Consider the following 24169-nt stretch of genomic DNA (forward strand, 5'->3'; position numbering starts at 1 on the left):
ATCTTACTGTGTTTGGGGTCTCCTTTTTGTAGGCTGCAGGTTCGTAGTTCCCATTGTTTTTGGTGTCTGTCCCCAGTGGATAACGTTGGTTCAGTGGGTTATGTAGGCTTCCTGGTGAGGGGACTAGTGCCTGTGTTCTGGTGGATGAGGCTGGATCTTGTCTTTCTGGTGGGCAGGTCCACGTCTGGTAGTGTGTTTTGGGGTGTCTGTGGCCTTATTATGATTTTAGGCAGCCTCTCTGCTAATGGGTGGAGTTGTGTTCCTGTCTTGCTAGTTGTTTGGCATAGGGTGTCCCGCACTGTAGCTTGCTGGTCGTTGAGTGAAGCTGGGTGCTGGTGTTGAGATAGAGATCTCTGGGAGATTTTCGCCGTTTGATATTATGTGGAGCTGGGAGTTCTCTTGTGGACCAGTGTCCTGAAGTTGGCTCTCCCACCTCAGAGGCACAGCACTGACTCCTGGCTGCAGCACCAAGAGCCTTTCATCCACACGGCTGAGAATAAAAGGGAGAAAAAGAAGAAAGAAAGAAAGAAAGAAAGAAAGAAAGAAAGAAAGAAAGAAAGAAAGAAAGAAAGAAAGAAAGAAAGAAAGAAGGAAGGAAGGAAGGAAGGAAGGAAGGAAGGAAGGAAGGAAGGAAGGAAAGAAAGGGAAGGAAGGAAGGAAGAAGTGAGGGAGGGAGGGAGGGAGGAAGGAAGGAAGGAAGGAGGGAAGGAAGGAAAGAAAGAAAGAATATAAAGTAAAATAAAGTAAGATAAAATAAAGTTATTAAAATAAAAAATAATTATTAAGAAAAAAATTTTTTTAAAGAAATAAAAAAAAAATAGACGGATAGAACCCTAGGACAAATGGTGGAAGCAAAGCTACACAGACAAAATCTCACACAGAAGCATACACATACACACTCACAAAAAGAGGAAAAGGGGAAAAAATAATAAATCTTGCTCTCAAAGTCCACCTCCTCAATTTGGGATGATTCGTTGTCTATTCAGGTATTCCACAGATGCAGGGTACATCAAGTTGATTGTGGATCTTTAATCCGCTGCTTCTGAGGCTGCAGGGCGAGATTTCCCTTTCTCTTCTTTGTTCTCACAGCTCCCGGGTCTCAGGTTTGGATTGGGCCCCGCCTCTGCGAGTAGGTCGCCGGAGGGCATCTGTTCTTCGCTCAGACAGGACGGGGTTAAAGGAGCAGCTGCTTCGGGGACTCTGGCTCACTCAAGCCGGGCGGAGGGAGGGGCGCGGAGTGCGGGGCGAGCCTGCGGCGGCAGAGTCCGGAGTGACGTTGCACCAGCCTGAGGCGCGCCGTGTGTTCTCCCGGGGAAGTTGTCCCTGGATCCCAGGACCCTGGCAGTGGCGGGCTGCACAGGCTCCCTGGAAGGGGGGTGTGGATAGTGACCTGTGCTTGCACACAGGCTTCTTGGTGGCGGCAGCAGCAGCCTTAGCGTCTCATGCCTGTCTCTGGGGTCCGCGCTTTTAGCCGCGGCTCGCGCCCATCTCTGGAGCTCCTTTAAAGCAGCGCTCTTAATCCCCTCTCCTCACGCACCAGGAAACAAAGAGGGAAGAAAAAGTCTCTTGCCTCTTCGGCAGGTCCAGACTTTTCCCCGGACTCCCTCCCAGCTAGCCGTGGTGCACTAACCCCCTGCAGGCTGTGTTCACGCCGCCAGCCCCATTCCTTTCCCGGCGCTCCGACCGAAGCCCGAGCCTCAGCTCCCAGCCCCAACCGCCCCGGCGAGTGAGCAGACAAGCCTCTCGGGCTGGTGAGCGCCGGTCGCCACCGATCCTCTGTGCGGGAATCTCTCCGCTTTGCCCTCCGCACCCCTGTTGCTGTGCTCTCCTTCGCGGCTCCGAAGTGTCTGCCTCCGCCACCCGCAGTCTCCGCCCGCAAAGGGGCTTCCTAGTGTGAGGAAACCTTTCCTCCTTCACAGCTCCCTCACACTGGTGCAGGTCCCGTCCCTATCCTTTTGTTTCTGTTTACTCTTTTTTCTTTTGCCCTACCCAGGTACGTGGGGACTTTCTTGCCTTTTGGGAGGTCTGAGGTCTTCTGCCAGCGTTCAGTAGGTGTTCTGTAGGAGTTGTTCCACATGTAGATGTATTTCTGGTGTATCTGTGTGGAGGAAGGTGATCTCCGCGTCTTACTCTTCCGCCATCTTCCCCTAGGTACGATGATTTCACTTGGCTGTAGGTAAGAGGCCTCAGTTCCTTGCCACATGGATCTCTCCTTAGGGCTGCTTGAGTGTCCTCATGACATGGCAGCGGGCTTACCCCAGGATGAGTGATCCGGCCCGCCGTCCCCACGACTGTCGCGGCTTCGGGCACCGGGGCCCCTCCAGAGCTGGCAGCCTCAGTGAGGCCGCCCTCCCCTCGGGCTCTGGGGCAGTTCCGTGACGGCGGAGGGAAGAGACCCCGAGCCAGGAGTTCCAGCTCTGCCAGGAGTTCTTTCTATTTTCTGAATACCATTCCTTTTTTGGATATATGTTTTAGAAATATTTTCTTCCAGTATGTAACTTGCCTACTCATTTTCAAATAGTAAATAATTTTTAAATGGTAGATCAATCTTCTGATGAGCAGGAGTTTTAAGTTTTGTTAAAGTCTAATTTAGGAATTTTTTTTCTTTTCATGGTTATTACTTTCTGTGTCCCATCTAAGGAAGCTTTGCCTACTCTCAAGTCATAAAAATATTCTGTGATTTTTTTTTCCTAGAAGCTCTACTATTTTAACCTTTATGTTTAAATCCATGATCCATCTCAAAGTAATTTTTGTGTGTGGTGAGAAGTAGGGGTCCGAGTCTCTTTTTATTCAATGGATGTGCAGTTGTTCCAGCACCACTTATTGAAAAGATTTTTGCATTTATCATTGTGTTGACCCCCTTTATCAAAAATTAATTGGGTGTACAAGTATGGGTCTATTTCTCAACTTTCTATTCTGTTCCACAGATCTATTACCACACTGCCTTGATTATTATAGTTTTATATAAGACTTGAAATCAGGTAGTATATGTCCTCCAACTCTTCTTTTTCAAGATTGCTTGGGATATTATAAGTCCTTTGAATTTTCATACAAATTTGAGGATCAGATTGTCAATTTTTACCCCCAAAAAAGCCTATTGGAATTATGGTAGGGATTACGTTGAATCTATAGATAAAATTGGGGTGAATTGACATCTTAACAATATTGATTCTTCTAATCCATGAACATGAGATTTCTTTCCATTTATATAGGTCTTGTTTAATTTCTCTCAACAGTGTTTTATAGCTTTCAGGGTATATAGATCTTGTCTATCTTTTTAAAAATTTATTTCTAAGCATGTAATTTTTATGCTATTGAAAATAAATATAAAAAAAAATTTTCCAAATGTTAGCTGCTATAATGTGATTTGCTTTTGTGATGTCAATGTTTGGAAGCCAACCTTCCTCAGCATTTATATTTTTACATTTAAAAAACCCTGTTTTTTTATCCCTTCAAAGAGGTAGCAAAGAGATGGAGTGGGTTTAGCCCCAGCCTGAGAGCTCGTGAACCAAACTTCAGTCCCAGTTTACCTCTTACAAGCTGTGTGAACTTGGTCAAGAATGATAGAATTCTGTCCCTGTTTCTGCTGTCACTCAACACAATCAAAATTTAACTCCTCATTCATTGTAGTCTTTTCTGTAATATCTGTAGAGATAAAACTTTTAACTCTGGTTCACTAACACATTTGAAAATCTGGTAGAAGCCTTGAATTTCCTCCCCAGAGAAATGTATACACACACACACACACACACACACACAGAATTCTGTGTGCAACTTTAGGATGTGCAGGAAGTCTCTGAAGCCTTTTGGGACCCACAGACCTCCTAATTATGAAGCGTTCTAGAGTGGGAGCTCTAAGGGCTGACTGCTTTCACTTCTTCATCTTCAGACCCAGCACAGTATGGAATGAGGGCTACCATTCTAAGTCCCATGCCTTTGTGGAGTTTTCTAGGCAGAGAGGGTCTAGATTTCCACACCCACAGGATTTGACCTGCCTTTCTTCCTCCACTAGATACCATATCCCTCTGAGGGATATAGCAGTGGGACAGTTTGGCGGGCTACTAGCTCTCTCACCAAAGCCTTTGCTTCTCTGTTGCTGTTGGTAAGGTCAGCCTGGCAGCTGCAGTTTCCTGCCAGGCAGCTCGCACCAGGCCATCATCTAGCTGCAGAATCTTCCCCAAGCTGTGTTCAGCTTCCCTGTGCCTTCACAGATGGCCCCATGCAGGAAGGGCCTCCAGCAGGGTGCAGGTGCCAAACTCTGCTGTACTTGGTGACACTGGCAGCATTTCAGGGCAGCCCATTTCTCTTGCTAAAGCCTCCAGATTTATGTCTTGGAGAGCATATCCCACTCTCTGATGATTCCTAAGAGCAGCGCTGGCAGTGGAGGTCATGCTATGTGTGTGCTTTTGTCCACCCAGGTGCCGGGGACATGGGCAGCAAACTATCCATGCCAGGTGGCGACCCCACAACACGGAGCCCCAGGACGGAAGGCATTCATGCCGCATACAAGCGAGGAGACGCCAGCAGAGCCCAGCACCTGCTCAGAGAAGCTTGTGATGAGAGCACATCCCAGCTAGAAAAGGTAATGTCAATGCCAGCCCCTCTGGCCAGAGCTGGGGACCCAGGTTGGGCGAAGGTTACCACTAAAGTTGTTTTCTTGTTATCATTATAATCATAATGAGGATTTCTATTGTGTTATGAATACCTTGTTTCTCATGTAAATTTACGGGTGCCAGTCCTTTCGAGTGGACTTCTCAGCCTGTCATCACCTAAGCACACTGCTCCTGCCTTCCCAGGGGACAGGGAGGGGGTCACAGAAATATAAAGGACAAAATGGCAATCTGAAGGTTTAACTTAATATATTCTTTTACACTTTTTTCCACTATAAAAATAGTACATGCTCAAAAAAGAAAATTTTTTAAATATTTAAAAGTAAAGAAAAAAAGAACAAAAAAGTAATCATATTCCTAATCCATCCAAACAATCCCACTTAGCATTTTTGGTATACTCTCTTCCAGGCTGCTGATCTGAACATTCATTTTGTCGTTGTTATTGTTTCTAATACAGATACAAGCCTATTTATGTATAGTTTTGCATACTGCTTTTTCTCACATAATATTATACGAACAATTTTCTGTATAAGTTCCTTATGAGCGTCACCTTCAATGGCTACATGACATTCCATCTAGTAGAGACAGTGTCACTTACCTGGCTATTCCTTTTGGTTAGATATTTGTATTGTTTCTAATTTTTTACTACTGTAAATCATGCTGTGTTGAATGTTTGTTGCCTAATCCTTTTCTTATTGTCAATATATTTTCTCAGCCTAGGTTAACAGGAATTGAGAATGTGGGTATGAGCAATTTTTAAATTTTGAAACACATGCCAAACTTTTCCAAAAAGCTTGTAGAGATCAACCATCTTGCCCACCTACAGCTTGAGAAGACCATTGCCACATTCTGGTCCTTGTGGGAAATTCTTATTGGCTGTTAGCCATGGAAACACTTTACTGATGCAATACTTTGATTAGCACAGGTTTAATGTCTCCATATAATTAATAGTTGGAAATAACTCAATTACTAAACCTGTTCTCAAAATTGTAAGAGAATTTTTTGGGGGGAATTGGCAAGTACATGTGCTTGAGAATTATTGAGGGGAGGGATTTTTGATTCCTCCTATTCTGAATTCACAGCATATATGGCCAAAGGCCTCTCTTCTTATGGGGAGAACTGGGATGCACACATGAGCAGGTCAGACTTGTTGGCCCCTTGGGTTGACATTGGGTGGCTTCCCACAAGGAGGCTGTTCAGCAGACAGCCTGGAGTCTGTGCCTCCCTCCGCCCGTGTCAGTAGTCTGCCCTGGTTGTGATATCACGCCCATGCATTCATGGGTTGGCCCACTCACAAATTCGTTAGCATGGCTGCCCTCTGTGAGCTGGGTTCCTTATACCCACTTCCCTCAATGCCTGCCATGACGTAGATTAAGGGGAGTTGTAATGATCCCCATTTTATTATGAAGGAACTGGAGTACAGTGCTGTCAAGGCACTTGTCCAAAGACACATAGGTGGTAAGTGGCAGAGCCAGGATTCAACGTGGCATGTCCATTTGGCACCAACGTCAGTGTCCTGTGCGTGACTCTTCAGTGGAGAACCAGCATGACACTGGACCAAGGAACCCACAGTCTAGCAGAGGAGCCAGAGACATGGGGGTGGGTACACACAAATACAAGATGGCTTTTGGGGGACAATGGAATAGTCTAGCTCTTGCTGGTGGTGATTGTGATTGAGTTATACCTAGTCAAAATTCATCAAAGTGCAGTAAAAAGGGTGAATTTACTATGCATAAATTATATCTTAAGAAACCTGACTTTAAAGCAATACAGGAGAGCATGTGTTCAGGCTCAAATGACCTGTGTGGCAAGATGAATAAGTGTCCATTCAAGGTACTGCAGCCTCGGTGAGAGAGCCAAAAAGGCTTTAGCTATGCAGAGATGGTGACAGAGGCCTCCCAGTGCAAGGGACACTGTGAGCAAGGAGATGGGGCATGTGCTGACCTTTGACTGAGAAAAAGACCAGGCTTCCTGTGAGAAGAGGGCTCTCAGAGGCACAAACCTAAGGCACAGGACAGCAGCCCTGGCTTGCACATTCAAATAACATGAAGAATTTTGATACCTGCCTGAGATATCTTTCATGATGCTGTTCCAAAGAAATAGGATATGAGACATTTATAAGATCAGACTTTCTAATAGTCACGTTAAAAAAGTAAACAGAAACAGGTAGAATTTTAATAATCTATTTTATTTAACCAGCATATATTAAAGATCATCATTTCAACATGTAATCAGTATAAAAATTATTGACAAGATAGTTTACCCTTTTCGTACTAGGCCTTTGAAATCCCATATGATTTTACACTTTCAGCACATCTCACTTTGTATGAGCCACATTTCAAGCCTCGTCAGCCACATGTGGCTGGTGCTGCCGTCCTGGGCAGCACAGCTCCAATCTTGCCCATGGACTTCGTGAAGCATTTAGAGTCAATTTTCTTGGCAGTTCCCAACAGCACTCGTCTTGCTGACATCTTGCCCCTGTTCTGTTTTGACCAGGGCCAGCTCCTGAGCATCTCTGCGGCATATGGGGATCTGGAGACGGTCCGGTATCTTCTCACTGAGAGACTGGTGGAGCTGCCGACGGAGCCCACCGATGACAACCCAGCCGTGGTGGCAGCACAGTTTGGGCACACTGATGTCGTGCAGGAATTACTCGAGTCTTTGCCAGGTAAATCCCAGAGCATGAGCTCTTCACCACCTCTCAGGGACCCTCTTTTCTTAGGAAGCACGCAGGTATTTGGGGGGGCTGCACTTCAAAATGTTTATGTCTTCACACTGTTTACCAGTCATGAGATCCAGAAATCTGGGAGTATTCTTTAAAGCAGTTTTAGGTTCACAGAAGAACTGATGAACAAGTACCGAGAATTCTCATATACCATCTCCCACAGTTTCCCTATTATTTGCATTTTGTGTGAGTGGTACAGTTGTTAAAATTGATGAACCAACCAATATTGACACGTTATTACTAATTGAAGCCCATAGTTGACATTAGGGTTGTATATCTATGGCTTCTGACAAATGTGTAATGACATATTTCCACCATTACTGCATCATACAGAATTGTTTCACTGCCCTAATAATCATCTGTGTTCCACCTATTTATCCCTCTCTCTCCCAACCCCTGGCAGCCACTGATCTCTTTACTGTCTCCATAGTTTTGCCTTTTCCAGAATGACATATAGTTGGATTCATACAGTACATAGCCTTTTCAGATTGACTACTTCCACTTAGCAATTTGCATTCAAGTTTCCTCCATGTCTTTTCATGGCTTGAGAGCTCATATATATATATATTTTTATTACTGAATAACATTACATTGTCTGGATATACCATGCTATGTTGCTTTTTTTAATAACAAGTTAATTTTTTCTCTGGTGGACTCAAGGTGTCCTGGTCTCCTTTGATTTCCCATGATGGCCTTGGATCTGTGACACTGTTTAAGTCCAGGCATCACTACAGCTATAGGCTGAGGCATTGCCTTAGAGTGGTCTTGGGAGTTAGGATTTTGTGAGGGAGTGGGGCCAGCTTCATGGGTATGTGACAGTGCAGTCACACAGAGCCCTGCACTTAGAAGGGCCCCACACTTAGTTTAACACTCTGCAGTTGCACTCTTGAAATTTTTTTTTAAAGATTTTTCTGTTGATGTGGACCATTTTTAAAGTCTTTATTGAATTTGTTACAATGTTGCTTCTGCTTTATGTTTTGGTTTTTTGGCCACGAGGCATGTGGCATCTTAGCTCCCCAACCAGGGATCAAACCCACACCCCCTGCATTGGAAGGCAAAGTCTTAACCACTGGACTGCCAGGGAAGTCCCAGCCCTCTTGAAATTTTTAATAATTTTTAAACAAGAGACCCCATTTTTTTTGTTTTTTCTGGCTGCGTTGGGTCTTCGTTACTGCTCACAGGCTTTCTCTAGTTGTGGCGAGCGGGGGCTATTCTTCATTGTGGTGCACGGGCTTTTCATTGCAGTGGCTTCTCTTGTTGCAGTGCATGGGCTCTAGGCACGTGGGTTTCAGTAGTTGCAGCACGCGGGCTCAGTAGTTGCGGCACGCGGGCCCTAGAGCCCGTGGGCTTCAGTAGTTGCGGCGCGTGGGCTCTAGGGCGTGTGAGCTTCAGTAGTTGTGGCATGAAGGCTCAGTAGTTGTGGCTCGCAGGCTCTAGAGCACAGGCTCAGTAGTTGTGGCACATGGGCTTAGTTGCTCCACGGCATGTGGGATCTTCCAGGACCAAGGATCGGACCCATGTCCCCTGCATTGGCAGGTGGATTCTTAACCACTGCACCACCAGGGAAGTCCAAGGGATCCCATTTTTAAGTTTTTCATGGGACCCCACAATTATGCAGTACTACTGTTAGAGGGTGTCCAGCTATGTGCTTTGAGGTAGATTTGTGCTCAGATTTGGTTCCAAGCTGGCATGCCTCTCCTGTGGCTGGAAGGAGAATGAGTTTATAAACAGAAATCAGGGCACTGTTAGGGCCCATAGATGCTGTTTGGGTCGAGCAAGGTATAGGAGGGCAGAAAGGAGCCCCCAAGGAGCCAAAGCTGATTCCCTGTCCTTGGGGATCTCCAAGAGTAGCTCTGTTCTATTCCCAGAGTCTATGCCAGCTGACATCTCATTGGGCAGCTTACATTTATTGAGCATTTTCCAAGTACTGGCCACACTGAAGAACTTGATAGACACAGAGGCTTTTTAAAAAGGTGATCCCAGCCCTTTAGTAGGTCCTGGTCAAGCAGAGGAAATTGAGGCAGAAAGGTGTAACCATGCGAAGATTGAAATATTTACACAGTGGTCTGCAAGCACACATCAGGGAATGGTCTTGTCTGGGTGCAGGCTGGAGTCTTCAGAGGGAACTGACATCTGAGCCAGGCTTTGCAGGCTAAGTAGGAGTTTACTTGGCAGACAAGCAAGGGAAGAGCCTGGTTTGCCTGCTTTTGCATAACAGGGAGCTTGGGTGGACCTGAGCATGGTTCTCAGCTGCTCCCAGGGGTGTCCTGTCTTTAGCTCAACTCAGGACAGAGCTGCTGAGGACTGAAGGAGTCCAGTGCATTGTGCTGGGCCCTGTGGGGAGTGCAGAGGTGGGCAAAACAGTTTGTATTCTCTGGGAATTCCCAGGCTGTAGGGAAGGTAGCCACTGTCGAGAGTAAGGTAAGACAAGAGGCAGCTAGAGAATGAAGGCAGGGTTCAAGAAGAGGATGGATGAGAGGTCCATGAGGTGTGGGTACATCGTTGTGTAATTATGAACATCATTTGAAGGACATCATTATGTAATTCCTGGTCTTGTAGCTGAGCAGGGCTGAAGAGAAGGAGGAGGTGGAAAGATGGGCTCTATGAGTGTTGCTGGATCTGGGCCTTATAGAATACATGTAGGGGTTTGTACGGTTAAGAGAGCACCCTTTGGTTTTAGATAAAGCAGAACTTAAGGCTTGACTTTACCATTTACCAACTGTGGGACCCTCAGCAAGTTCCCAAGTCTCCCTGAGCTCCAGTTTCCTCATATTAAAATTATGACTGTGAAATACAGGGCCTGCCTCCTAAGAATGACACACTTACATCCTCAACAGAAGTTAGCAGCATGATGACTGCACTTCTCATAGCCAGATATCTGGTAGTAATGGAGAGAGGTAATTTGTTTTCTGTTCCTATACCTCCTCCTTTGAATTGTTCATTTTAGTTATCAGTTGAGGGCAAAGAAGGGACATTTATTTAGCACCTGCTACAGCCCAGGCATAATGCCAGGTACCTTATGTGGTGGGTTTTAATTCTTGCCTTCTCTGCCTCACCCCTATTTCCTGGTCAGTTTCATATCACAGAGGGAGCGTCACTCTCTCCAGGCTTCAGAGCACTTTGATTCCTGAGGACTTTCCGCCTCTGGAAGTGAGACAGTGTTATGATGCAATTGGGAAGTGTCCGTGTGGAGGATGAGATCGTTTTTCCATGGCAGCTAGATCCAAAAGTCATTGCACTACTTTGAACTTGAAGATATTGTAAAATTTCAGCCCACGCTCTCTCTGTTCATTCAGTGTGTTAAGTGTTATTTTATCCTGGAATTAAGTAGGCAGTTCTTTCAGGGAGTAGTTCTCTAAGTTTTAGGCTGATCTATTTTTTTCATCAAAGTATTTTTTTAACTTATGAAAGTAATATGTATACTACGGATAATTTGGAAATGCAGAAAAGTATTACTCTAATAACATAATGACATATCATAATGAGTTATGTCAGGCACTTGACAGAGGTTATGACAATTTATTGAGGCAGGCACTTGACACACACTATGTCATGTAATCCTCACATTAAACTTGGGAGGTGGGGTGTTATTATTCCCATTTTACTGATGGGTAAACTGAGTCACGAAGAGGGTAAGAAATTTCCCCAAGATGACACAGCTGAAATATTTTTTTTAATCTTTATTTTTGAGGTCAGATAAATTCAGTATGTTTTTTTAAAAATATTTATTTGGTGGCACCAGGTCTTAGTTGTGGCAAGCGGGCTCCTTAGTTGTGGCATGCAAACTCTTAGCTGCAGCACACATGTGGGATCTAGTTCCCTGACCAGAGATCGAACCCAGGCCCTCTGCATTGGGAGTGCAGAATCTTATCCACTGTGCCACCGGGGTCCCACACAGCTGAAATATTTTAGTCCTAAACTGCCTATCTCCAAAACCCATATCCCTGTGTGTGATGCTGCTCTAGGGATGAGGTCAGGGCTGGGGGTGAGGAAGAGAGTAAGGGGATGTTCACAATCCCACTACCCAGAGATAATTCTGCAGCACTGAAGGTAGTTCTTTCTAGTCTTATTTCCATTGTTAAGATCACACTGTTTTGAATGCTGCTTTTGAATGCTGCTTTTCCTCAGTTGGTGTTATTCGATGAGCAGGTGGGTTTATAATGATGTGGGGAAATGTCATATGCAATTCATAGGGACTTCCATAGACACTGTCAACTGGACAGAAGCAAATTTCAGCTGGAAACAGGGCCGTGATCGAAGGGGATTTCAGGGCAGGAACAACCAGTCCCTTCAGCCACCCTCTCCCTTTGTCCTGTCATCCCTGCCAGGTCCCTGCAGCCCCCAGCGATTACTGAACTGGATGCTGGCCTTGGCCTGCCAGCGGGGGCACCTGGCAGTGGTGAAGCTTCTGGTCCTGACGCACGGGGCTGACCCAGAGAGCTATGCAGTCAGGAAGAATGAGTTCCCTGTCATCGTGCGCCTGCCACTCTACGCGGCCATCAAGTCAGGTGGGTCCCCAGTCAGTACGCCCATGAAAGCCATCACCCTGTCAAGATGTGGGCCCATCCTTCACACTCAACTTCTGCTCTCCAATGGCCTTTGTGGAGGTTTTCGCAACTCCATTCTTTGCTTCTTCAAAAGGTCTGCCTCTTTCCTCCTTCCCCCTACTCACTCCTGCAAGGGGATTTCAGTGACAGGGGCCAACCGTGGCGAATGGGACCATATTAGGAGGCACTTCAAAGGGCAAAGCCCCACAAAAGTTCTGTCACTAACAGGAACCTTCCGGCGTCAAGGGAGGTAATAGAGAAGTTCAACAGCACCAGTGCCCTTTTCATTTTTATTTCACATGTGAGTGTCTGCCCTTTTGGACAACTGTGACACACCTTGCATCCAAATGCCCTTAGCTCTCCACTTTCTGTCCTTTAGGGAATGAAGACATTGCCATATTCCTGCTTCGGCATGGGGCCTTTTTCTGTTCCTACATCTTACTGGACAGTCCTGACCCCAGCAAATATCTCCTCAGGAAGTATTTCGTCGAAGCAAGTGCCTTGCCTAGCAGTTGTCCGGGAAAAATGGTGAGTAGTCACTGTCTGTGGATGAATGTATAAAGAAGAGGTGATGTATATATACAGTGGAATATTTTTCAGCCATGAGAAAGAAGTACATCCTTCCATTTTCAACAACATGGATGGACTTTGAGGACATTATGCTGAGTGAAAGAAGTCAGACAGAGAAAGACAAATACTGTATGTTTTCACTTACATGTGGAATCTAAAAAAGGCAAACCATAGAAACAGAGTAGATGGTTTGCCAGCGCCTGGGGGGTGGGGCAAATGGGGAGATGTTGGTCATATAGCCGAAGTGTTGGCCACTTCAGCTAGAAGTTCCAGAGATCTAATGTGCAGCACCGATTACAGCTAATAGCACTGTATTATATACGTGAAAGTTTCCAAGAGAATAAAGCTTAAATGTTCTCACCACAAAAATGAAATAGTAATTAGGTGACATAGTACAGGTGTTAGCTAAGGCTACAGGCGGTAATCATTCTGCAGTATATAAATGTATCAAATCAACAGGTCATACATCTTAGCTTATACAATGTCATATGTCAATTATTGCTCAATAAAACTGGGAAAAAAACACATACAGGAATTAGTTCTAGTTAGTTTACCATTTTAATAACAAAAATAATATTGCATTGTTTACATTATCTTCAACTTGACTTTTTAAATTTAGCACTCTATCACCGACTCCCCCTTTTGATCAGTCAATGTGGCTACATCTCATTCTTTTAAATACGTGCCTTAAATCTAGAGTGAATGTAGCTTAGTTGACTCAGCCCTTTTCCTGTTGGTGGACATTTGGATTATTTCTGGTTTCACACCTTCACCAGCTTTACATGGGGATATCTATCCCCATACTTTGGCCAGCACTAGATGTCCAGGAGCCTTTTAATTTTCATCACTCTGATGGGTAAAAATGGAATCTCCATGTTTTAATGTCCACATTTCTATTCTTAATAATATTGAGCATCTTTTCATATCATCATCAATTATTTGCATTTCCCTTTATGTGAGTTTCCTGTTACAGTTTGTTGATTATTTTTCTCAAGGATTACTCACCTTTTCCTTCTCATTTTGGAGAGTCTTTTTGTATGTTAGAGATTTTAAGCCTTTGTTTATCATACATGTTGCCAATATTTTTCCCAATCCATTATTTGTCTTCAGTCTGTTATCTTTTGAGATAACAAAGATATAAGAATATATAATCAAATATGTTTGTTTTTTCCTTTATGGCATTTGGGTTATATAAGAAAGTCATTTCACCCTCGATTTTATATAAATATTCTCCTAGAGTCTTTTATACTATTTTTACTCTTTTATTTTTTATATTTTAAGCTTTGATTTTTCTTGTATTTATTTGTATATGTGGTTTGAGGGAGGGAATCTAGGATTCCTCTCTTCTAGGTGGATGATCAGTTATTCCAGCACAATTTTTAAAATAAACTTTGATTTTCCCTCTGAATTGAAATGTCACTAATGCCATTTCCCCCAATATATGCCTGTATACATTTTGGGATTCTCTGCACTGGTCCACTGGCCTATTAATCTGTTTCTGTTCAAGTGCTATACTGTGTTGATTATAGGCATTTCATTTAAACCTTACAACCTGTTAATGCAAGTTTTCTACTCCTTATTTGCTTTTTTCAGAAATATCTTGACTGTTATCAGACATTCGTTTTTCCATTTTGTGCATTTCCCATGGTGACTCCCATGGCAATTTGTGCTGCCTTTATGTTCTTTGATGGGATTTTATAGTTTTCCTCATAAAGATTTCCTGAACCTATTTTGTTTATTTATTACTGTTTTTGCCACTGTTTGAATGGAATATATATAATTCTTACCCATTTCCAGCCTAATGTTGCTGGTATGAAGGAAAGCTCTTCTGTTTATTTATTTGTTTTACCCAGTCCGCTTACCAACTTGTCTTACTAATTCTAGTTTTTAGAGGAGTTCCTTGAAACTTTTAGGTATATTATCAAGTCATCTGCAAATTTAAAGCAGGTTTGTCTTGTCTTTTCTAATATTTATTTAACTTACTTTATTTCATGGCTTACTGATTATCAGCAGAAATGTCAAAAGTTGAATCATCTGAAAAGAGCAGATGTATCTCTCTTCCTGTTTTTAAATGTCTTGGCATCAGCAGTTTATGGTCATTTGCTGTAGACTTTTGGTAAATAGACTTGTTATATTTAGGTAGTTTCCATGTATTCCTTTTTGCTTAGGATTTTTATTAGGAAATGTTGCTGAATTTTGTTGGATCTCTTTTTAGCAGCTATGGATATATTCACAGAGCTTTTCTACTTTAATTTGTTTATGTAATGAATGATGATGATAGATATTGACCCAATATTGAAATCTTGTAATAATGCTAATTGGTGTTTTTATGGCTGGATTTGACCTATTGATATTTTATTTACAGTTTTTGCATCTGTATTTATAGGTGAATTGACCTATAATTTTCTATTTTTATTATCTTTATGAGATTTTGGTATAAGACTATGTTAGCTTTACAGAATGACTTAGGGAACTTCCCATTTTATTACAATCTGGAGAAGTTTCATAGGAATTATTTATTGTTAAAGATTGATTAGATAAAGCAGGTCTTTGTTTTGGGACTTCTTTTGAAGTCATTGATCAGTTCAGGTTGTCTGCTTTTGCTTATGTGCAGTTCAGGAGGTTATATTTTGGTAGAAAATCATCCATTTCCTTTAGATTTTTTAATTTGCCATCATAGTGTGTTACATTTACCTTTTTTGGTAATTCTTTTCTTCTATATTAGTAGTTATTATATTCCCATTTATGCTGTTGATTTATGATGTTGAACAGTTTTACTTTTTCTCTTTTGAATTTAATCAGACCAGCCAGGGATTTATATATTCTAGTGGTCCTACCAAGGACCTAGATTTTCTTTATTTTTTTACGATTTATTTTGTTTGTTCCTTCATTCATTTTGGCTTTTATCTGTACTGAAACCTTCTTGACATCTTCTCTGAGTGTTTGGTTGATGGTGTTGTGGTCAAGGTGAGGCTCTGGCAGGAGACTTCCTGGCTCTAATCTGGGCTCCAGGCCTCACTGCTCTAGGACCTCCATCTGGTTACTTACATCTCTGAGGCTTGGTTTCCTCATCTACTGATTTTTATCTAGTTCTTCATATAATTCTAGAAGTTTTTGCTTCATACACCTGGTTTATGACCCATTTTAACATATTTCATTATATCAAATATCTGCCTTAATCCTGTCGATGCTTCTATCCTTAAAATTGGGTTTGTCTGCTCTTCACATGGCCACACTGCTCTTTTTTCTTTGCATCAACCTTGTTTAAGTTTCCTCAGCCTTTATTTTCAGTTTTTATTTTGTCTTAGGTGTATTTTTTGTAAACAGTATTGAGTTTTTAATCCCATCCGAGACTGTGTCTTTTGAAAGAGGAACCCACCCAACTCACATTTGTGTGGGACCTGTCATATTGGTTTATTCCTCCCATCTTTTTGATTATATGTATTGCTATTTCCTTTTTACTTTTTTCTTATCTTTGTTGGTTTCCTAGTTTCTAGAGAACACTGATATTCTATTTTCCATAACTTGTTAGCTGTCTGTGCCTTGGCTGGCCTCAGTTATAAACAGAGTTAATCATTGTATCTACCTTGGAGGCCAGGTGTGCACTTAGCACAAGGCCTGGAACATAATAAGAGCTCAATAAACATTAAACATCAGCTTCATGTTGCAAAAGGAAATAAATAGTGATCATCTAACCCTTACATGTGTGTAGTGTTCAGTGTTTTTCCCAGCACTTTCTTTTCATATTTGATCCATACAACACTTTAGTAAGAATTGCGAGAAATATAATCTGTTTACCAGATGAAAGTATTGAGGTTTAGAGATATTCTGTTACTTGTCCAAGAACAGAAAATATTAAACAGTGATACTCAGACCAGAATCTGAGCCTTCTTAACTTGGGGATTTTCTCATTTCATGATTCCTGAACTGTACCTCCCAGGTCTTTCATGTAGATCAGTGGTTCTCACACTTTTCTGTAATTGGAATTCCTGGGGGCTTTTTAAAAATCCTGATGCACAGGCCATACCGTACACTAACTAAATCTGAATCTCTGGGATGGGACCCAAATCAGTAGTTTTAAAAACTCCCCAGATGATTCTAATGTGTACCCAGTGACTTGCATTTTCTTGGCTTAAGGTTAAAAGCAGAAATGGTTGACATCTGTGTCTGTGATCTTTTCTACGGGTAACTCCTGCTAATTTGCCAAGATAGGGATAGAGCATGGAAGTGATTATTGCATTCTGCAAAGGAGAAGACAAAGAAAAGACAATGTTGCTTTTCTTCTTCTTTGCCCTTTTGGGTAGAATTGGAAGAGAAAATGAAATTACAGTGCAGCCTGAGTCATAAAGACTCCTTGGGCTTCCACAAAGCAGGTGGTATTTTTTTTTTTTATTCAAGTGAATTTCAGACTCAAGGGCCTTGCAGTGTGTGCAGCCAGTGTGTGCAGTGTGTGCAGCCAGTGTGTCTGGCTGCCATGATCTCTAACCTGTGACAACACTTTCCTTCTGTGCTGCCAGCAGAAGAGAGGGGGTTAGCGCGGAGGGGTCCAGTGTCAGGAACGATGACTCAGAAACCAGAGGTAAGTGCTTTGACCTTCCCAGGTGTGCAGTGGAGTTGAACTGGCATTTTTTGTTCAGAATATTAGACAAGGGCAGGCACTGAAAGGGTGCCTTGCTGCCATGTGTACACAGCCTGAAAACTCCCTTGCCTGCTGGCATTCATGGCAGTGACCTTGCTGAAGCAGTCATCTTGTTTTTTTCTGTATTTGTGTTCTGCCTCCCCCACTAGCTAGTTGATATTTTTTAATGTAATTGCTGCCTCTGTGGAAGCCACGGCCAGTCGAGGTTCACCAAGCCTCTGTGTCAGGCACAGCCTAGTTCTCAGGCTGCCAGAACCTGCCTCTGCTGGCAAACGGGGAATGGCTGAGAAGCCCACGTTGATTTTCCACTGGCAGCGGGCGGGCTGCTCAGTTAGGTTTTGATGGTGTTTGGAAAGGAAAGTCTGAGAGCCCACACCACATGGTCTGGACACTTTTAAAAGAGCAAAAGCAAAGCCAAGTCAGACCTGGCCAAAGCTGTTCCTGGCTCTGGCTCATGGGTGCCCTTCTGGAAAACCGCCAAACCTTTGCCTGAATGTTTAATGAGTTGGCCTGTGTTCCTGGTGACTGTCCTGTCAATGTTTGCTTTGTTGCCATGAGAAACAACACTTTGATGCTGGCACACCCGGGAAGGAGCAGAAAAACAGAAATGCCAGGAGAGGCCTAAGCAGGGCCTGAACTAACCACGGTGTTTGTCCCATTCAGCAGTTAGAGAGCTGGGCCGGAGGGCACGCTGGGCTGTTCTGAGTATAGGAGTAAGTCCACAAGAGCTGAAATTGATTCTGAAACTACACAGTTGGGGAATTATTAATTTTCTTTACAAGTCCCTAATGATTTCAAATCTGGCAGCAAACCTAGAGAGGATCACTTATTACTACTACTACTACTACTATTGTCATTTTTGGATCAGCTCTGGCTTATGATGTACGTTAAACATTCCTAGTGACTGGCCATTCAGATGCCTGTATCTGTGCCCAAGCACAAACATCCTGGCTGCACATTCTGGGAGCTGAAGCAGCCCTTCTCCATCAGAGTGATCTGGTGGGTCTGAGGATTTGCATACATGGGATACTCAGAAAGGGCAGGCTGCAGCAAGTGTGGTTTCTCAGCCTTTGCTGGGGCCTTCATGAGCAGCTGACCAAGGGCTACTGACATTGTGAGCACTAAGGTTTCTGGGGAACATCCTTGCCCAAGGTTAGGCCTAGTGTTTGGTACAAGAGTCTTATTCAAGAATTTTACACTTTCCAGAACATTTCTACAACTGCACCTTGCACCTTCTCAGCTCCTCACGTCCTCCTCACAGCAGGTGGTACTGTCTCACAGAGCAGATGTAAGTCTCTGGGGCAGTAGGGCCCTGGCAGGTGAGAGGCAGACTGGGAGCAGCCTGATTGCCTGTGGTTCGGCCTTTTCACTGCTGGCTTGTGTGAAGGGAAGAGCCTTCACCTGCCTTCTGAGAGTTATGAGATCAAACTCAGAATTATTATTATGGGCCTCTTCCATCAGCTCCACTTTTCCTGTGCCCTGAAATTTAGCCAATTATCCTACTGTTTTCTCTAGTTTCCAAATACCAAATCTTTCCCCACTCTCATGCCCCATTCATACGCTTTCTCTGTGGAATAGACTCACCACTGTGTTGTTGTCCACATGGTGAGTGCTTCCTAGAACTTGAGAACAGATAGTGAGGGTCACAGGGTAGAAGAGCTGAGCAGGTGCACTGTGTAACCGTTCAGGCAGGTGTTCCTGGTGGCCTGTCCCACTAGATCATCAAACATAATACAAAACAGCAGTTATACAAACCACTTACATTTAGTTTACAATGAGAAAATGATTCATAGAGATGCAGAAATACTAAAACTATTATTTGAACTTATGTGACAAACTAGAAAACACAATCAGGAAAGAATAAGAAAACATTATCAAATGTCATTGGAACTATTGGATATCAGCATAGACAAGTACATTCATAATGATATGAATAAATTCCAGACAGGTAAAAGTTAAGCACTGGAAATTCATCAGAATATACTTTCAAAAAGCACATTTATTCCAGATATAGAAGAAAATGATTCCATTTCAAAATTTTAAAGATATATGAAGATGTATAAAGACATATAGTCACAAATAAACGATATATATATATTAAACTTATTTATAGTAAAATATAATTTTACTATAGTATACTAATATAGTAAAACTATATTTTTAAAGAAATTTAAAAAAAGAAAAACATTAGCAGATACTTGAGAAAAAAGAATTGACAGAAACTGAAATCCAAAAAACACCATTGACTCAACTATATGTCAGTTGATAATTGAGTTTAATTCAGTCAGTGTTTATATATCACCTGCTAGTTGCTTGGGACTCAGCAGTGCCCAAGCCAGAGCCACGGCCCTTGCTGTCACATTGCTCACAAATGCCCTTGGGTAAGAAGTTAGAAGAAACGAACAGTTAATTTACACATGAGAAAACACAGATAGTAATTCATGGCATGGAAACATATACAATCTTATTGGCAATTACAGAAATTCAAATTAAAATGACTTGAAAGTACCATCACATACCTATTAAACTCGCAAAAATAAATACAAGTGCTGAGTTAGGCACTTGGCAGCGTCAAAGAGAAAGGGACACCAAAGCCTTGCTGCTGGCACTATAAATTGGTTCCGTATGTGTGGAAAGTAATTGGCGTCATGTGACAAAAGCTATAAAACTCTTTTCTCCCAGAGAACAGCTCTGAATTTGGTATTTCCTTTCTGAAAGATACCTCTAGGATTTAACTCAAAAGAAAAAAAACGTAATTGCCGCAACTGTACTGCTCAAAGCACTGCTATCTATAAGAGAAACTAGGAGGACAAAACCCAAATGTCCAGCAGCAGGGGGAACTCTACTGGCCATGATTATCCGCAGGGTGGACACCACACAACAGGGACAAGCATGCCTGTCTCCTCATGCTCAGCACAGCGCTGCTCCTGGACAACAGCACTACCTCCACACCTCAGCCGTACGCCACGTCCGCAGGAAAGCCTGCCCCAGCCCACAGGCCAGGTCACACCCCCCCTTCCATCTCTTAGAGCTTCCTGCCGTTTTATTCAGAGCACTTAACAAAGTTTGGGCTTGTCTGTTCTGGTGACATTCTTGTTTAATGTCAATTCCCCCATTTGACTGGAAGCTTCGCGAAAGCAGGGATTTGTCCAGCTTTGCTCACCCTGTGTTTGCCCCTCATTGTAGGGCCTGGAACAGGATGAGGAGTTGGTTGCTTGGATGGATGGATGGATGAATGGATGGATGGAAAATGGGTGGGTGGGTGGACGGATGGATGGATACCTGGATGGATGCATGGATGAATAGGTGAATAGATGGATGGATAAAATTTTATATATGTAGTAAACTTCCATTTACATAGGACTTCATGGCTAACAAAGTACTTTGCCAAATATTCTACTTTAATCTTCCGTACAAGTCTGTGAGGTAGAAATTTTGTCTTTATTTAAAAGTTGAGGAAACAGGGTTCTCTCAACAGAAAGTTGAATAGCTTAGTAACTGCAGAGATAGTATTTTTATTTCTTGTTTTTTTCTCTCTCTTGCATATCGCTCTTGGCAAAATTCTTGAGTTGGAAGGGAGATTTTTTTGGTAAGTTTCCTATTTTTCAAAGGAATGACTGAAATACTACATGGAAAAAAGCACAATGTTGATTTAAAACAAACCTCGTTTATCTATTTTTAAGGATTTTAGTGAAGAAAAAGTGATAAATTTTATTAACTATGTTTTGGCATTCAGATGATTGAAAGAGGGCCACTTTTCTTTAACAAAATGTGCTGATGGTTTTCCATAAGTTACTACCAACAGTGCTATTTTCTTGGTATAGATCCTCCTTGGTTGCAGAACTGAAACCTTTTGAGTTCACTTGTTGATTTCCATTAGAGAAGATTTTGTTACAGTTTTTGCATCCATGTGTTTGCATGCAGTTGGCTAGAATTTTAATGGCTCTTGCAAAGTAATTGGTTTTACTCATAAAGTGAGTCTTCTGTTAAGTAACCATGTATGTAACACAGAGACTATTTGTTCTTTGAAGATTGGATTGAAAAAGAATTATATTGAATTAGGAGCCTTTGGAGAGTGATTCTTTAGTTTCCTTATTTGTTTGTCTCATATACATTGTTTTGTTTTTTCTCTTATTGTGTCACTTTGAGAATTTTTTATTTTGGAATTAAATTTTGCATTTCAACATCATTATTTGGTTTGTTAGCTCTGGCTGCGGACATCTCCCACAACTTAAACATTGTTTTTCAGCCATTGTTAGATTGTCATTTTCATTCTTAGATTATTAAGGTCCTTGTATTTTTAGTCAATTGATTATCAATTTTATTATTTTCCAACAACTCTAGAATTGGTTTTATTTACCAACTTCCTTGTTTTTACTTCATTTTCATTTTTCTATTTTTAGTCTAATTTTGTTTTCATTTCCCTGCTTTCTTTTAGCTTTCCATTCTAAGCAGGGCAGAGCTAGTTTATCATGCTTCACTCTGTGATCAGAGTTGTTCGTTTTTTCCCCATTACTTGTGACGTTTCTGTTGTTCTAAAAATATATTCTACTGTTGTGAATTGGTTTTCTCTCCTACCCAAGCATTATTTGAAAGGGCATTTTTAATGGCCAAATAATTGGACACCTTTTAATTCTGCTTTCGTCATTGGTCTCTACCTTTACTTTGCCTTTGTCCAGGCATAAGATATGTAGGAGGCTTGCCCTTTTTCCCCCTTTTTCTCCTTTTACTTTTGCTTCTTACACAGAATGTAATCAATTTATGTGCAAGTTCATACTGATTTGAAAACAGAATTCGTTCTCCTGTCCCCTAGTATTTGGTCATCTCCCATTCTTATTGTAGTGTCCTCCATTCATTTTTTGCATATTTGACCTATCATATCCTGCTAATATTTTTCTTGAATTTTCATGGGTTTGTTTTTTACAAATTTGACCTGTGTTGGAACACAAAGATTTAGCATAGTTGTATTTTGGGGGTTGTGGTTAAGGGTCTTTATCATTATTGAGTCACCTTGGTTATCTCTCCTAATGCCTTTGAAATCATGTCAGCTATTCCATGGCCATGTGAATGAACATGGTGCCTGGTAGGCAGGGACCAGACAGAACATTAGGCACCTGAATCATGATCCTGGTTCTGTTACCTTCAAACAGGTCACCTCACTGAGGCTCTTTATGTGCAAATTGTGCTTACAGGGTTACTGTGAGGGTCATTTGAAAAAGTTCTGTGCATGCATTGCAAAGAGTCACCAGGAAGGTATTATCATGTGATCACAGCTCAACTTCCAGAAGATTCCCCTACAGGGTTCAGGTTTGAGTGTGCCTTTGGAGGCAACAGACTGTTCCGTGTTGACTATTTAAAATGCCATTGTAGGTTTGCTTGTAAGTTATTTTTGTACTTACATTTCTCATTGATCTGGCTTCCTTGGTTATGTTTCCCTTTTTGTTTGTTTGTTTGAAATTATATTGGTAGCTAACCACTACTAATTCTGACATTTATAATATTTTTAGCAGGCAGGCTTTTGTCAGAACTGATTTCATTTTTTTCTTCTCACTAAGTCGTTTAATTTAATTTAATTTAAGTTGTTTAAGTGAGTCATTTAATTTATCTTCCTTCTGAGTTTAGAAGGAAGGCTGTCCTCCCCTTTCTCTTTTCCTCTCCCTTCTCTTACTCCCTTTAGTATTCTCAGGTCATTTTCGAAATTCTCCTTTTACACCCTAGAGTCCTCCCAGGCTTTTCCCTAAATTAATGACTGGTTTTACTGTCCCTTTCCCACCTTTTTATTATGTTTCTAATCTGCTTATCTTAAGAGACATCCTTCTGGCTTTCAAGAATCTCTGCTTCTTTCATTTCCTTTCTTAATCTGTGGGCTTCTGTTGATGGAATGTTCCGGATTCTCAGGTCTTGACTTCTCCAATTGTCATTTGACTTGTTACCATCTGTATCAGTGCCACCATAACAAAGTACCAAACACTGCTTGGCTTAAAATAACCGGAATGTATTGCCTTGAGTTCTGGAGGCTGGAATCTGACATCAGGGTGTTGGCAGGGCCGTGCTCCCTGTCACAGCTCCCGTGGATGACCCCCTCCCTGCCGCTTCCTAGTGTCTGGTGGCTGCTGGCAGTCCTCAGTGTTCCTTGGTTTGTAGACCCATCACTCCAGCCACATGCCATCCTCCCCGTGTCTTCTCATCATCTTCCCTCTGCACATGTCTGCCTCTGTGTCTAATCTCCACTTTCCATAAGGACACCAGTCATACTGGATGAGGGCCCCCCCTCATGACCTCATTTTAACTTGATTACCTCTATAAAGACCCTCTTTCCAAATAAGCTCAAATAAGCTTTTTCTCAGGTACTAGGGATTCAACATATCTTTTTCAGGGACACAGTTCAGCCCATGACACCATCCTTATGGCTGTTGCTCCATTGCCCTTGGCCTGGTTTGCCCGCCGTGGCCACCTCACGTGCACAGGCAGATGGCCAGTCAAGGTCCAGGCTCCTTCTCATCCTTTCACTTTCAATGCCCCCTCCCTCCTGAGAGCCTATCCCTGCCAGGGTGCAGGGACTTGAGCAGTAGGTGTTTGGAAGCCTTGCATGGAGGGTTCTCCAGGGCCGAGGATGTGGGGCATAGTTCCCGTTTGCCATGGCCCTCACCAGCACAGGGAGACTGGACCAGAGTTGCTGTCTCCAGTGTGCTGATCCTCTGTCCAGCTGACTCCGCCTCACTTAGAGCCTCCTCTGACAGTCTGGGCTCCCGAAAGACACTTGTAGGCTTGAAATTTACCCCAACTTGTTGGCATTCATGCACAGATTCCCTTCTGCGCAAGCACTGACATCACTCAGGTGGCCTGGGATGTGTCTTCAGATTCTGTGACTGGCTCTGCTGCTTTGAGCACCTTCATTTTTAGAGTTTCTTTTGGCTTGTTCTTCAGCCCTTTTAATGAGTCTGCTCCTTTCAGATTAGACCTGTTGGTTTTGCACTCCTCCGGATGTCTGGTGCCCTGACTGTTCCTTCACATGTCAGAAGGTGGCTCTTGTCTTCCTGGCTGGTTCAACAAGGAACCACCACCCAGGAATCTGCTT

At 42.6% G+C, this 24169-nt stretch overlaps 1 protein-coding gene across 5 annotated transcripts in view; it reads left to right on the forward strand.

The window, feature by feature from the left end:
- The window catches only part of LRRK1 (leucine rich repeat kinase 1), a 123921-nt gene that overhangs the window by 42942 nt on the left and 56810 nt on the right, over nucleotides 1-24169 (forward strand). For 4 of the 5 annotated variants that reach the window (XM_029237377.1, XM_029237381.1, XM_029237379.1 and 1 more), the window contains 4 exons: nucleotides 4419-4582; nucleotides 7107-7278; nucleotides 11664-11843; nucleotides 12262-12410. In XM_029237377.1, coding sequence (XP_029093210.1) covers nucleotides 4419-4582; nucleotides 7107-7278; nucleotides 11664-11843; nucleotides 12262-12410 — 665 coding nt within the window. Of the gene's footprint in view, nucleotides 1-4418; nucleotides 4583-7106; nucleotides 7279-11663; nucleotides 11844-12261; nucleotides 12411-16870; nucleotides 17032-24169 lie in introns of those variants that run through there. The other variant, XM_029237380.1, reaches the window with a different exon arrangement.

Source organism: Monodon monoceros, unplaced genomic scaffold (genome assembly GCF_005190385.1).
Source record: "Monodon monoceros isolate NGI ecotype Baffin Bay Population unplaced genomic scaffold, NGI_Narwhal_1 Super_Scaffold_21, whole genome shotgun sequence".
NCBI classification, from domain to species: domain Eukaryota; kingdom Metazoa; phylum Chordata; class Mammalia; order Artiodactyla; family Monodontidae; genus Monodon; species Monodon monoceros.